Raw genomic sequence first — 16328 nt, forward strand, 5'->3', positions numbered from 1 at the left:
TGTCTGAACTCAGTGTTTCTATCTCTTGGTTTGAAAACACAGCTGTGAACAAGATGATGGTGTGTATTGATGATTTAGGAATTAAAAGGTGATATTTAATGCCTTCTCAGTGAAATTAATTAGATATTGATATTTTCAAAGCAGTGTTATGACAGCAGGCAACACAGATAGTTGTGCTGGACAACAAGGCATTCTTAATTCCTCTTTGAAACACTTCTTGATTCATAGCAAAAACATTTTATCAAGCACTCTACCTGATGCTTGAAATGATCATCAACCTATGCATGCTTTGGTTTATACTCAGTTGTTGTTAGAGCCACAGCTGAACTGGTATGAAATCATTTGCGTGGGTCGTTTCTCACAGTGTGATTTATGAAACTGTCTGGCATACAGTCATGTAGTATAACGTTTCATTTACTTAAAAATGAAAACAGGTCAAAACCTTAGACTTATACTGTAAGTCATGTCTGTTTCTGTTTGTTTGCCCTTTACTCACAATTTTAGTTTCAATGAACTCTGTGAAAACAGAAAAGGGAGAGTCAACACCAACCATTTGGTGAAAATAAAAAAAACCTCTGTGAAAAACGACCTCACAGACACATATTTATCTTTCAGGATAATATATGAGGATAGGCAAATGAACAATGAAGCAAATGAAGGATATAGTAAAATCTGACATTAAGCATATAAAAGGTAATAGAGCAGGAGCTGGACAAAACAAAAAGCCATCTGATATAATGGTGGAATTCCCCATGTTGATTATCATGTATCAGCAGTACCATTAAAGATAAACAGTCTGGAGTCATGGTCCTATCACCATGAATAAAGAAACAAAGACATATCCCAAACCAGGATGATATTTTGCAGTCACAGCCCTGAAAAAGAGATGAGAAACACACTTGTAAAGGCAGCAGATGAACTGCTGTCACCAATGCAGATAAATCTGGAAAAGTTGAATCCAATGTGTAAGCACCCAGAGATACAGAACCCCTGATGGTGATGAGCTGTGATGGTTGGCTCTGCAGCTGGAGTAATTCACCACTCTTATACACTTCCAGTTTCTCAGGGGGTGTCTCCGTATGTGTGTGTTTGTGTGTAATATTGCGTCAGTGTTGAGGAGAAGCCTGTGGAATGTGTGGGGGATGCAGATCAGATTTCAGGATGACCTTGAGTGTGCCACATTGCAGACACAGCAACTTTATGTGTGTGTGTGCGTGTGTGTGTGTGTGAATGTGTTGGACAAGAGTTAAGAAAGGAAAAACAAAACAGAAAGCAAAATATTATATTTACATCAACAAGCCAAACCTTTATCATAGTACCTACCTTTACTCTGTTTTTCAATTAATTTTAGTATTATCACCTTTGAGATAATCAAGAAAATGTGTACTGTATATATACATACATATATATATGTATGTATATATATGTCTTATTTGATTCAATGCTAGAGCAAGTTAATATTACAGATATAGGGCCGCGCTCCTTAGACGCCTGAAAACTCCTAATTTTTGGACCAAGCTTTTATTTCTCGACTTAACATCACCACAAGTAATATTTGCACAGTGCTTACCTAGTAACTAGTTTGGCGTTTTAAAAAAAAAAAATCCTCACACTCTACTATTTCTGATCAATCAGCTGACCAATTTAGCAGACTTGACCTTAAAATACAGGCTCTATATCAAGGCATTTCCATCAGCATATGATAAAAGGTGCTGCAGAAACCTACATGGGTTTTTTGAGCAATATAGCATGCATCTTCCTCTAGTTTTATTTCACAATTAAATAAAGAACTTGTAAATAATTGGATAGTCTTTAAATACAGTCACAATTTATTTTCGATTGGTCACCAAACTGGATTTTAAAATAGTAAAATTTTATCCAAAAAATTTTTATTGAACACGAGATGCAATTCATGTAGATAAATTATACATGAATGCAAAATGAGTTAATGTGAATTAACATGTCCTAACTCATGTATTAAGTGTGAACAATGAAATCATAGTAAGTTGATTATTTGGTAGTTATGAACAAACATATTTCCAGATAAATCATCTATTAGTTTATGCACCATTAAGGCGATTGGCCATGTCGTAGTTGAGCGTTACTCATTTATATGACTTGTGCCCTCATTATAGAGTGTACCTTATAATCGTATGATAGTTTCTGTGATTGCACCTTGTTTGGTAAAAGAAAAAAGTTTATATTTGCACTTTTATTTTCTTTAAATTATTCCAGGATTATGATGATGATTGGAAAAAAGCTCCCAAGATGGATCATATCTTTGTGACAACAAGCGTTTCCACTTCTGTTCCTGTTTATGTCCAGCCTTTTAGCTGGCACTGTATATGTTAATTAACTGATTCAGTGTACACTACTTGAGACAAAGTATACCTGCTTTTATGGGTTTTCCGCTGACTGAGTAATAATGTCCCATTACTTTTGTATTAGTGTTTTTGCACTGCTATGGATCTGTGTGTCTGAAATAAAGATAAACTCCACTAGACAGTGGGGTTTAAGACATTAAAGGTCTTGTTTTACGAGCTAATTCTTGATTATTCGCATAAACTTTTCCCATAGCTCCAAAGCACAATTCTGATGTCATTCCTCAGGTTACATTTTTTTACAGAATGACCTGCCCCTATTTTCTTTGCTTCACCTCACATCATTATAAAAGTTCAAATAAAACAGCTGATTTGGATAGAATCCCTGCCAAATTCCTCAGACACTTGGGTCTTGTGTCATACTCCCTGAACAGAAATGATAGAGAAACCAAGGCCACTGTGAGAGAGGATCTAAACACCTCCACAAACCTCCCCTCTGACAGAAACAGCAACACAGATTAGATTGAAAGGACACAGAGTACTACTTAAAGAACAGTTGGTCTGTGTATACAGCACTCTGATTCAGCCTTTTCATCACATAGTCCTCCAGAGGATTTCTGTTGTCCCATTTTCAGTGGCTGGTTGGCTTTCATGCCGTTGCACTGCTTAGATCTACTTACACCTATTATAGTAAAACCTGTCAAGGGAGGCTTTGCTTGTACTTGACTGACACATGGGTTAACTGTGCATCCCCGGAATCTTGACATTTGAAATTCATGGAATAGCCGCTTTTGCAAATACGACGCCTTTAATAGTTTGATGAAAAAACTGGAGTATTTTTAAGTGTGGATAAATAAATGGGTGACTATAAAACTGAAAGCAGATAAAGAGAGTAAGTGAGTGGAAATAAGACTTACAGTGAGAGGAAATCATCCATATAGTGTGGCACAGAACTGTTCAGCTCCCTGACCACAGAAGTCCTCAGGGATAAGTTGCTGTCAGAACTGGTTTGACTCTGCACCAATGGACTGTGAGCACCTTCGGTTACCTTTTTAGTGAGAATAAAAGGAAACATCCCTGCGTTATTTTCTGTTTGTTTTATATGAACAAAGGAACGGGTGAGGGTCAGGACAATTACAATTACAGAACAGTCCTTACTATTTGAGATAAACTACCATGCAGGTATATTAAAATAGTCTAGAAATAGCTGCTCAGAGTGCTCTCATAAGTGTTCAGAGTCTTTGTATTTGTATTTGTGGCAGTTTTTTCCAGTATTCCTCCCCTTTCTTCTTTTGCAGTGTAAAAATACATGCCTCCATATTGGTGAATTGAGTTTAGAATATTTATATAGTTATTTTTTTGCATGTATCCATGAATATCTTCAGCAGATAAGTGCCTCTTTTACTGAGGCCTTTGGAGAGTTTTCCAAGATACGTGGAAATAAAGGAAAAATCTAATGCTGTGTCCAAAGTTTCTGAAATTAGTCATTGGACTTCTTTACAGAAAGTTTTCAAAGTCTGGCAAGACCAAAAATCATGAAAATAGTCTGCAGAGACCAGCCCGCACTCTCTCCAGCAAGAGAACTCTGAACCACTTAATCTTGACCTGTGACTTGGAGTAATAAGAAAATTGAATCAAATTTTTCCAGCAGAATTCTAAAGAATTTGTAGTTGAGGATTTATTTTTCCAAAGTTGCAGCCATACTTCCTCTTAAATGACTATATTTGCTTCTTTCTCGCTGTCTAATATAGTCTGTTGTATTCTTGTTCATAAATGTGAACCCTTTACCAATGATGCCATTTGGACTTTTAGAGTCATAAGCATTCATGAGTATTATACCTGTGTTTCCACTTACAGAAAGAGGCGATTCCTTGCTTAGCCCGATGTCTGTACTTATGGTCTTGCAATGCCAGAAGGAAGCATGGATGTAGCGCAGGCCAGCTCAACACTTTTAAATCTCAGTGGAGTTGAAATATCCTAACCACCTCTGCCCACCTTTTCAAGGACAGACTAACACATGTTTTGTAACTGGTATGCTTTAGTAAGCCTTTCCAAACAACCTAGAACTGATTCTATGGGAATGTCTTTTGAAGACATCTGATTGTTTTTCCATTTGGTTTCATAGTTTGGATTACACCAGCACACTAGAGGCCTAACCTGAGCTGATGGGTAATAATCTGTGAGACAAGGCAGAGCCATAGTTCCCCTCTCCCCAGGCAGTTGCAAAGTTGAATATCTTACTCTTGGTCTTTTGTTACTCCAAATTAATTTTGAAGAGTTGATCCCACTTATCACACTGCTGTGAGTGCTGTAAATTAGTATAGCAATCTTGGGAGGATGTTAGTTTTTATTGTCTTATTCTAATGCCAAGGCCAAGGGGAAGCAAGCTCCACCTGTCCAGATCTTCATGAATGAATATTGCCATTATTGAATGAAGAGAAACACCCTTGCCTGTGTGGTTGTGTAACATGAGTGATTTGGAGCTTTTGTTTGAAAGAATTGGTGAAAATCTGTGCTCACCTTCACTTCTTCCATGGGAATGAAAAGACTCAGGACTTAGCGCTAGAGGGGCAAATCAGTGGAGAAAACCATTTGACACAGTTACAGGAAATTACAATGGAGTGTGACATTTAATTTCAGACCAGTCTCATATAGTGAATTTTTGAAAATGGGAAATGTTATCCCTAAGAGCACAAATCCTCGCACATATTTACTAACCTGCATGCTCCTCATTTTGATACCCATGTTTTGGTAATGCTAATTGTTAAAGGGTTTTGCCCTTTGAAGATGGATTCTTGAAACAGTTTGTGAAACAGTTTGTGCAGATTTTTTATAGATGAAGAGTGATTAAATAAACATATTCTTGATAGTAATTGTTTTAACAGGTTTGAATAAACATTCTAAGTTGGTTATCAATGTTTTCACAATGCATTTAAATGTTGGTTAATACCATCAATGTTATTATTAAGCTTAGGCCCTGCTGTATTTGTGTCAGATTTGACAGATTCATCTGAATCACAAGTTCATAGATACACTTTAGAGAGACCCAAGTACAGGAAGACTTTACATTTTCACACACATATACAGCCACTTACACACATGCAACTCTCATAGCACAAAGATCTCTTTTTGGTCTGTACTAATATTCTGGGTTCAGACTTCAAGCAGGCACATTGAGTCCATTCCAGAACAGCGGGGTTGCTTTGAGCAGCACATATTCTCACAATCTGTGGATTGTCATGCCATGGTTCAGGCAGATTTCCGATACATTTTTCTCAGTATACAATTCAAAATAGCCAGATATATTGTTTTCCGATGTGTGTATTCTTCAGTCTGCCATGACCCTAAATCGAGTGTCTCTCTCTGTCTTCCACATGCAGGAAACATGTTGGACACCATGCTACTGAAGAGTGGATGGAAGGAGGGGTCGGAGCGACAGGCAGAGGAGAGCAGCAGCACAGCCACAGTTTCAGTTCAGAACATAATTCGGTGCCACTGCTACCCCCAGTGCCCTGAAGGCTCTGTCAACAACACTTGCATGTACGGTGGAGTACACACACCTGGATGGACACAGTGTAAAATAACTTTACTGGAAGATACTAAACATATTGGAAGTAATTTGCCAAAAGACATCCGATTGCTTGATCATTGCACAAGCATTTATTCAAAGTGCATTCATTATTGATACCCCTCAAGCCTCCCAAGGCACAGATAATCAACACTTGCATTAGCGTCCACTTATGTTGGAAAGATCAAGACATAGAATGCAAGTTTTGTGTGTTACATATTTAGGTGTGTGTAATGTATGTATGTAAGTAGGAGTGTCGTAATATACTGGAATTGACTATCATCCATCCATTTTCTATACTGGCTTAATCCAACTGTCGGGTCGTGGGGGAGCTGTAGCCTATCCCAACGGTCATTGGAATTGATTATAACTATGATATTTAAAAGAAAAAAAGTTACATTTTAAAATCATGTTAACAGTACACATATGACATCATGATTTGATGTCAGCTGATACATTTGAGTATTGTTTGATTACTGATTTTTTTCATTTATAATTAAAAAAAACTCTCTTTATCTTCTGTTTTGAGTATAATTCAGTTCCCAAAAAGGAGAGAAAACTGACAAAAGGAAAAAGATGAATTTGCCGGATAGTTAAACTCTTGCATAGTGTTAACGGAAATGTTCTTGACTATGATAATTGTGTCATAAAAATCTGACATTTTGACTGTCTAGGTTTGAAAATATTTTCATACAAATGTTAAGCCTCTGTTTTGTAGCTCTATATTAACAGTTACCAATAATTTCCTGTCAACTAATTCCAGTGATTTTTCTTTAGATGACTTCATTCATTATTTGGTCTGTGAAATGATTTTCATGGACTTTGAGTTCAAGGTGATTTCTTCAGAGTCTTCGTTCAGACTTTTTGTTTAATCTAACGAACAGTCCACAAAGCAAAAATGTCCAATTCACAAAGAAAGTCGAGAAAAGCAGAAAAGCTTCACATTTGTAAAACTGGAAGTAGTAGATATTCACAACCTTTCTTCATAAATTACTCAAGACATTAATTTATTCAAAAACAAGTGCCAAATACTATTTTGTCTGAGAAAATCAATATATTTTTACAACATTAATTGCACTGCCGTTAATTTAGTTAAATACCTGGATCCTTAAAGCCCTTGTGAATATGAATTCTGAGTTTCTGTTCATGAATGTTTGCAGTTCTGTTATATAGAGTCCATATACAGATAACTGTAAACAGATATAATTGACTGTTATTGAGCCCCAAATCTAACACTTCTACGCTTAGAGAATTGAAGACAATGATTGTTTACAGTAAGTGACGGTCTGTGTGTGTGTATTTTGGCAGGACTAATGGCTTCTGCTTCACCATGGTCATGAAGGAGGAGGGGGGTCATGCTGCACTGTCTGCTGGTTGTTTGGCACGGGGCGGCTCCGAGTTCCAGTGCAGAGTAAGTCTGTGTGTGTGTATGGGTTTGCTATTTGTCCCTTTTCATGAGGTGTTGTTAAGTCCTTATGACCTGCTCTTGACTCTCTGGCTCTTTATGGGGCCTATCTCAGTAAAAAAATGTTCTGGACAGTATCTGTAAATACTCATCACCTCTCTGTCTTCATTAGTGTCATGCAGAAATAAATGGCTATCTTTTCTCATGTGTTTGAAAGGACACGTGGAATGCGCGTTCATGGAGAATTCTCAAGTGTTGCACGGATCAGGACTACTGCAACAGAGATCTACATCCTACACTTCCTTCGCTTGTGACATCAGGTAGTTTTTTTGCTCACACAGGTTCTCACGCTATGAAATCCTGCCCCACTTTAAAGTGTGAAAGGCTGTTAGAGCGGACTCATTCAGGCCACGCCAGGTCGTGATGGGTAGTGACAGTTTAAACTGTTACAAACCACAGTGTGGTGCTGGAGTGAAGTGTCTCATACTGCTCAGGGGAGGCAAAGGGAAAGAGGCAGGTGAAACAGAGCCTACACACTTGGCTTGTTCTCTCACTCTCTAATGAAAAGGACAGCGTCTCCCCAGGGCCTGCTTGAGTTTCTTGCCTCAGGACGGATGTGAGATATCTGTCTGTCTGTCTGTCACTCAACAGCAAACCAACACTCACACACATTCTTTCTCCTTCTGTCTTGCCCAGACTCTGTGTCGCATACATGCACCACAATGCTTTTGCAGTACCATGTAAACATTTAATTTTGACCTTCATCCAATCAGAAACAAAGTTACAAAGAGCTCTCTGACAAGAAGTTATGGTTATGATGCTTCTCTTTTATTCAGTTTGTGTTTGTTTTTTTCATCTAAATGAATAAATCGAGAAAAACTAAATAAGTAAAAACTGAATTTTTCAACAACTCACTGACAACCATGCTGTTTGTATTTATCTACTTTATATTTCTGACTGTGTTTGTGTTATTCTTTACCTCAGCATTACGTATCTCAAGAATTCAGACACCTGAGTTTGTGTGTCTGATTGACAGGGCTGATGCAGAAAGGCTAGAACCCCAGAGCTGCTTTAGGTCTCTAGAGTTTCTGTAGCAATGTCAACGTGACACCTGATATACAGGATTCATGGACGGGATTGGATCAATAATGTGCTGTGAAAGCGGGGGTTGGAGGACAGAATGAGGGGGAACAAAAAGGAAGAGCTTGTCCCTGCCAATGAAAATGAGGAAGATGCACACATGAGTGTCACCATCTGTTTCTCACTCAGACCATGGCTTTTATCATCTTTAACAATGATATGATAATACATAAATAAACTTTGATTTAAGTGTTCACATCTCAACATTTTTCCAGAATACGTGGACAGCAGTATCCAGTACATAGCTCTCTTCATTTCAGTCACAGTTTGCAGCATCCTTGGGGTCATTCTTGTTTTCTGCTACTTCAGGTAAGAAACTTGTCTTGAGCACATACGTGTGTCAACAAATGCAGACTTCCTGATGCTCACTAAGCAAACATCACATCATCTTTCTGGAGCAGATATAAGCGCCAGACATCGCAGCCGCGCTACAGTATTGATCTAGAGCAGGATGAGACCTACATTCCCTCAGGGGAGTCTCTGAAGGACCTGATTGAACACTCCCGCAGCATTGGCTCTGGCTCTGGGTCAGGACTCCCTCTGCTGGTAAGAAAAACTACATACACCAGCTCAAATCCAGTATACATGATAGTGATAAAACACTGCGTGGGAACATACTAACATATAAGATGTAATGCATACAACCCTGCTTCCAAAAAACTGCATGCTGTTGGATGAAAAGTATGAATAGAATAGAATGACATTAAGTTAATGTAAACTTTGTTTCGTTGTCAATTGTGCAAAGACAATATACCAAATATTGACATTAAGTAGTCCTACTGTTTTTTTTCTTTTTTTGTTAGTTTTTTGATATATGGTCATTTGGAAATTGTCAGCAATATATTTTGATATTTGGGACAGACAACGCAAAAGCTGCGTTGTTTGATGCAAAAATGCCATGTTGTTGAACCACTTTTAACCCCACTAAGTAAACAGCTCGGGTGGAGATATGTAATCATTGCTGGTTTTCTGTGTCTCTTTATTTTGGGATCACTCTCTTTAAAATTTTGAAATGAAGTAACGATGTTGACAGAGGATGTGCTCTTTGTTAGGCTGATTAGTTACAAATCCGTATTTAGACTGGTTATAATCAAGAGAGAATCCCAGAAAAGTAGAAAAAGAAAACAAAAAAAAGTTTCCTCAAGCTTGCAGTGACCACTGACAAGTCCAGTGGTTTCATCTGGCTTCATGAATAATTATTGCTAAGTATTCACCACATAGCAATTGAAATGTTATGCCGTGCAGGCCAATAACACTGCTCAATATAATTTAAAAAATTGGTCAAAGCAATGAGCCCTGTGGAATACATGATCAGTGTGTGGGGAAGACTCATCGTTAAATGAGCAAACTGGAGATTATGAGATAAATATGACTGAACCAAGCCTATTAAAGTTCCTGAATTACGTAATATTTCCAAGCCTCTGTAACAGAATGTTGTGATTGGTCATACCAAATCTAAGACTGAGATTTAATGGGATAAGTATAGATACTAGTCCATTAACTGAGGCTTTCTGTGCAAATGGTCTCATAGTTGATTCTACATTCACTTCTAGAACTGCTTGACTCGATTATTCATCAGTGACAGTAAGGCAAATATGTTATGAATATCCTTTCTAACAGGAAGTGTTTTATTTGTGCCTATGAAATATATATTTTTTATAATGATTTGTTACCAGGTGCAGCGCACCATCGCCAGGCAGATTCAAATGGTTAAGCAGATCGGAAAAGGACGATACGGAGAAGTCTGGATGGGCAAATGGAGAGGGGAGAGAGTGGCTGTCAAAGTCTTCTTCACCACTGAGGAGGAGAGCTGGTTCAGAGAGACGGAAATTTATCAGACTTTTCTGATGAGGCATGACAACATACTAGGTAAAAGCCTACAAATGAATGTGAAATACCCCTAAAAGGACTGCAGAGAAGAGTTAAATGTTGTATTAGGAGTAAATTTATAGTGTTAACAACCAACAGTAGCTGTATTCGGTTTTCTCTCATTTTAAATCATATACACCCCTCTGATCTTTTCTTTCCAATCCCCAGGTTTCATAGCAGCCGACATTAAAGGAACTGGCTCTTGGACCCAGCTCTACCTAATTACAGACTACCATGAGAATGGATCCTTATATGACTACCTCAAATCCAACACCTTAGATGTCAAGGCTCTGCTGAAGCTGGCATATTCCTCCATTTCAGGCCTCTGTCACCTGCACACAGAGATCTATGGCACACAGGGCAAACCTGCCATTGCACACCGAGACCTGAAGAGCAAAAATATCTTGGTGAAAAAGAATGGATTCTGCTGTATAGCAGACCTGGGGCTGGCTGTAAAGTTTAACAGGTACAACATACCTTTTGGACCCGTGAAAAACACATTTGAATACAATCAAGGAGAATCTTCTGCATTTTCTGAATCATGAAGAAATATCTTAATTTTATTTTCATTTTGTGTTTCAGTGACACGAATGAAGTAGATATCCCTCCTAACCTTCGAGTTGGTACCAAGCGGTACATGCCTCCTGAAGTGTTGGATGAGACTCTGAACAGAAGCACCTTCCAGTCTTTTATAATGGCTGATATGTATAGTTTTGGACTTATCCTTTGGGAGATGACCCGACGGTGCATCTCTGGAGGTCAGAGAAACTTATTTACTTTTTGAGAATGTTTATATGTTCTTTTGATTATTACTGATTCCCATACATTTCTGATGTTCCTACAGTTGTTGTGGAGGAGTATCAGCTGCCGTATCATGACCTTGTTCCCACCGACCCTTCCTATGAGGACATGAGAGAGGTTGTCTGCATTAAGAAACAAAGACCATCATTTGCTAATCACTGGAGCGGTGATGAGGTATTCTTTTTCTCTTTTGTTTCATCTGAAGCATGTACAGTTTTCATGCACAGAACTCACCTGACATTTTGTTTGATTAAGCCTAGGTCAAACTACAAGATTTCGAGCAGGATTTTTAACATTGCAGACAAAAGCCCTAGATCTGAAGCCCATTGGCGGTCATCAATCACTGTGTGTGAACTAAAATCTGTTTGATATTGTCAAGAAGTCGAGGGGGAAGGAGTGTCGCCTGAATAGGAACTGCGGCCAGTGAGGACATGACAGAAATAACAAACAAACATGTACAAATATGACTGAGAGCATTGTGAAGAAGCTATAGTCTGCTTGAAAAACTTAGCATATGTTGGAAAAAGTTATTGATCATCTTTAATGATTCCAGCATATGAAATAATGACAGATATGAGCAAGAAAAGCCATTAAGAGAAACTGCCAGTTCTCTTTTACAACCAGGTCAGCCACACAGGTTGTGTTAATGACCAAAGTCACTTCTCTGCATTTCTTCACTTAATCCTTGACTTGTCTGACTTCTTATTCAGACAAAGTGTGGATTATGTTTGGTGGAAAATCATGTGGCTTGTGACTCTCTGCTGCAAATCAGCTATTTATTGTGAACACATGACTCAAAGCCTCTCAAACACACAAGAAACATATTGTGTGGTATTAACATGACAACAATCCAACAACAATGAAAAACCTGTCATCTGAACAGCTTTAATAGTCACCATTTGACGGAGAAAGCCTCTCTTAAATTTGGGTTACAACAAAACATGTTGGATAACAATGCAAACTTAAATGCAAAGAATGCATCTGTTCAGTTTCAGCGTGTTGATTATGGTTTGTTTTTTCCATGTATAAATTATTACACACAGACGGCTAACAAATGAAAGGGAAAAAATAATAATTTCAGAAGGTGTTGGGCCATTTCGCACCATCATTGTGCATGTTTTCACCTACTCAACAAGTCATGGAATGAGAGATCAAACATTATTCCTCCAAAACAAATTCACCTCAGGTGGTAGTTTTATCATTGTTGTTTAAAACACTATCTTGCACTTTTGTCTGAAATGTCCATTGACTTGACACCTGTTGATGTTCATCAAACTACTTTGTTAGCCCTTTTGGACAATGGATGAGAGCGACGCCATCTTATAGGAAATCGCTCTAACTGGCAGAATTATTTTCTGAGAATGAAAGAGATCACTCTGAACAACTTTCTATTGGTTAGTCATGACTTTTCAAGTGGACCCAAAGCTGTCCAGAAAATCGTCCCATCTATGGTTTTCTCTAAATTTAACTATTGAGCAAGAGGCTTATTAGGAAGTGAGTGAGATCCAGGTTATGAATTTCTAACATATTTATATATGATTTAAATCTATTTAAAGCTGCACTTTTGATGTCATTAAGCTTTGACTACTGTGTTATCTAGATGTATTTCTATAAACTCCCAGATTTATTTTTTTTAGATAGTTTTTCAATAAGCAACAATCATGAAAAGAGCCATTTCATTTTAAAAATGCTATCGTATTCTTACATGTATGGACTCTTGTGTCTTCAGGGTCTAAGACAGATGGGAAAACTGATGTCAGAGTGTTGGGCTCACAACCCGGCCTGTCGCCTCACAGCCCTGCGGTTGAAGAAGACCCTGGCAAAGATGTTGGAATCCCAAGACATCAAATTGTAGCAGAGAGTCAAGAGTGGTGCTTTCATCACCCACAGACTTGTCATTGCCACTGGCACAGGCCACTTACACTGGCCAAAGGAAGAAAGGGAAAAATAAGAGACTGTGAATGATAGGACAAAGAATTCTGACAGCATGGAAGAGTGATGGAGATAATGGTCACCATGGGGCCAGAAAAAAAATGAGAGTTGTGGGTAGTGTCCCTCCACTGTCTGAGCCATCTCTGCCTCAGACGAAGTGTTCAGGTTGTGCTTTCTGTGAAAGCTGAATGATTGCCAGATTCAGACTGTCCAGGTGGACACGTGGTGAAGGACGGCTGCAGGAGAGAACTCAAATCCCTCTTATCAGGTCGAAACAGAGGGACATCCTGCACTTTCTAAAGCCATATAGCAGTATTATATTATCAGTCTTTTGTACTGTCACAGCTGCCTTTTTGTGTGTTTGTGTGTTTTTCTTTTGTGAGACTCACTGCATGAAGAGTTTACAGTCACATTACAGTTCATGGTGACTGTTATTCATCCAAAGAAATTTTAAGTCTAATTGAAGCTTAGCGACCTCAATATCAAAGATTTAATATTATTATTGTTGTTATTATTAAAAAAAGAAAATGAGTCTACTCTCATAATGACACTTACTGCAGAAACAGGACATATAGTTTTTTTGTTTAGTTTCATTTTTAAGTTCTATCTAAAGTGTTTTTAGTTGCAATTTTGAACCTCCAGGGTCGAGGCCTTGCTCTCCCATATAGTCTTCTTTCCACTCACAGTTCATTTGTACAGAGTTGATCTGAAGTCTATTAATTATTGCCTTGCACCAGTAGTGTTAAAAAAAATGTCTCATCTTTGTACAGAATATGTCCGTCCACTGTCTACCACTGTGGCACCCTTGTATGTGTGGATCTGGATAATGTTCCCCTAATAAAACCAGTATGTGTCATAAAGATTAGTGTTTCACAATCTCACAATTCAAACAACCATGCTCCATTTATAATGTTGCATATAAATATAATTTATTATTAGTCTTAAAAATTCTTTCTTACACTTTGTACAATAACTTGACAGGTGAAACGCAAGCTGTTGCAAGGAACGTCATGAATGTCAGAAACAGACAGGCTACATTCTCACTATACACAATAATAATCATGAAGCTGAGGAACAACTAGGGAATGCAAAGGCTAGCCCACTGAGAATGTAAAGATTGTTTCAAAAGGATGCAGAGTTTGCATAGACGGCTTTACGAAAACTGGAACAACAGCCATTAAAAAAAAAACATTAACCAACTAAAAACACGTGAGCAAGTGCTGATGCATTAAAGGAATGTCACACTTACAGCTATCACTAATTTTTATGCACATAATCACTGTCTTCATAACATGGCTTCTGACAATTATTGTATAAACATCAAAGTCTGAGTTAAGATCTCCGCTTTCTTCCAAAGGTATGGTTGAATATGATTCAGTTCTGAGCACATGGAGTGACACAATATTTATTTGACCGCCTTCTGTATTACATTTAACGTCACACATTGTATGTCAATTATTTGGTAAAAAGCAGCTCTTTTCAGTTGCATTGGTCCTACAAAAATATACTTGTTTGATAACAGTATCTTCCTCTATTGGAGTCTGTCATGTAAATGATAACCAAACAACATAAAAATCATAAACGTCACTTATGTTTTGTTTTTTTTTAATCTCTCTCTTTCGGGGAAACTGGTGTAATTAGCCAAATGAAATCAGGAAAACATGTCAATAGAAATCAGGAAAACATGTCAATAGAAAAAAAAAAAGAACAACTATCACAGATGCAACTTAAACATATTATAAAGAATTAAAATAAGAACTGCATAACTAACGAATCGAAAATTGTACATAACATAACTAAAAAGTATTAATAGTAGTTACAACAGGGACACTAAAAATGATTGATTTCCTTCTGTACTCATTTGTGGATGACAGGACAGGTCATTACTGCACCAGGTGTCCACCAGGTGGTGCTATGATACAGCCAAACATAATGAGCACGCAACCAAATGAGAGGACTCTGCAAAGTATTCATTAGCAGGCAGAATGAAATTTAAAAAAACGATATGTATAAATAGACATGTTATTAAATATTATGTTATCACAGAACATATATTTGTCCATGGAGTTACTATGGAAAGTGATTTTGGAGAGTGAGAGATTGATTCCTCCTATGATCCACGTCTTCCTTCTTTGATTCTTTGACCTCTCATCGTGTGTCAATAACACTTGTGAAATGTGAGGGAATCATCCACATCTGCATAGCTCATCCAAATAACCGGACAGCTGTTTCCAAGGAAACTGGAGCCAAAAATACCAAGTCGTTGTACCAGAGATGAAGGAACAGCCAGAGAAGTGACTGGCAAAGATTCTTGTTGTACTCTCCAGGTTTTTACACCCTTTGTTGCCAATGTTTAATTAGGTCATGGCTGAGTAGACCTGGCTGTTTCTATATTCTTACTTCTTTGAGAATAGACTCACGCAGCATTAGTGAGAGTTAGCGAGCATATGTCACTGAGATGCCAAATCACTGTCTTGCTTTTGGGGGTCCCCCCTCGCTTTTCTATTTGAGTCCTCTTCCTGTCTGGATTGTCACACTCCCGAATGCGTGGATGTCAGTGCTCAGTCACAGCAGGAACAAGGCTGTCATGGCGTCCCATCTCTTCCAGTACCTGGGCAAGGCGACTGAGGTTGCCATCTGGAAAATGCTGAGCCTCCCACAAGTCCAGGATGACTCCTGTAGGACTAGATTTGGTCGCAAAGTAGTTCAGATACCTAAATGAAAGATTGTGACAGAATTAAGAGGTTAGAGGAGATGAAGGTATGTAAATGCTTGATGAGAATTTATAGATGTGTGTGCATCAATCTTTTAGACATTTTCCTGCTGTTACTTTTCCAGCCTGATCGTCATTTTCAAGACATGCAAATATTTCTAAAAAGAAATTATTTTGCTTAAGAGAAAGGTGAATTCTGTCATTTACAACAAACTCTGATGATTAACCTCTCAGATGATTTTTATTTCGTGACTGTAGTTTCTCAGAAGGTGAGAAATAAAAATTTTGTAGACAGGTTAAAGTTTTCAGAAAAACTTTTAAACAAAGTTTAAGTTTTTTTTAAACTTAGATTGGAATGTGTTACAAGACTAGACCGTTGTGTTGCATGGGATCTATTCATCTTTACCATTTGGATAGGAATCTTTACACTCAGAAATGCTCGTTGATGTCAGTAAACATTAATTCTCCTGCTCAATAACAACATACTGTAATCATGACAGGAAACTCAAAGGGAACTGTGGGAGCTTGTTTGCAGCTGCAACCTGAGGATCAATAATCATTTAAGTCTGTTTTTAAATA

The 16328-nt window shown here is 37.9% G+C and overlaps 2 protein-coding genes across 4 annotated transcripts in view; one reads left to right on the forward strand and one right to left on the reverse strand.

The window, feature by feature from the left end:
- bmpr1bb (bone morphogenetic protein receptor, type IBb) overlaps positions 1-13890 on the forward strand; it is a 55257-nt gene extending 41367 nt beyond the window's left edge. Inside the window, exons 4-13 of the mRNA XM_072372255.1 lie at positions 5702-5861; positions 7198-7300; positions 7512-7614; positions 8650-8743; positions 8836-8980; positions 10111-10303; positions 10472-10769; positions 10886-11061; positions 11148-11278; positions 12834-13890. Coding sequence (XP_072228356.1) covers positions 5702-5861; positions 7198-7300; positions 7512-7614; positions 8650-8743; positions 8836-8980; positions 10111-10303; positions 10472-10769; positions 10886-11061; positions 11148-11278; positions 12834-12959 — 1529 coding nt within the window. The 3' untranslated portion in view covers positions 12960-13890. The remainder of the gene's footprint in view (positions 1-5701; positions 5862-7197; positions 7301-7511; positions 7615-8649; positions 8744-8835; positions 8981-10110; positions 10304-10471; positions 10770-10885; positions 11062-11147; positions 11279-12833) is intronic.
- A 62-nt stretch (positions 13891-13952) lies between these two features.
- unc5cb (unc-5 netrin receptor Cb) overlaps positions 13953-16328 on the reverse strand; it is a 121885-nt gene continuing 119509 nt past the window's right edge. For all 3 annotated transcript variants that reach the window (XM_072371635.1, XM_072371634.1, XM_072371636.1), the window contains one exon: positions 13953-15750. In XM_072371635.1, coding sequence (XP_072227736.1) covers positions 15591-15750 — 160 coding nt within the window. In that variant the 3' untranslated portion in view covers positions 13953-15590. The remainder of the gene's footprint in view (positions 15751-16328) is intronic.

Source organism: Leuresthes tenuis, unplaced genomic scaffold (genome assembly GCF_036924035.1).
Source record: "Leuresthes tenuis unplaced genomic scaffold, fLeuTen1.0.hap1 SCAF_19, whole genome shotgun sequence".
NCBI classification, from domain to species: domain Eukaryota; kingdom Metazoa; phylum Chordata; class Actinopteri; order Atheriniformes; family Atherinopsidae; genus Leuresthes; species Leuresthes tenuis.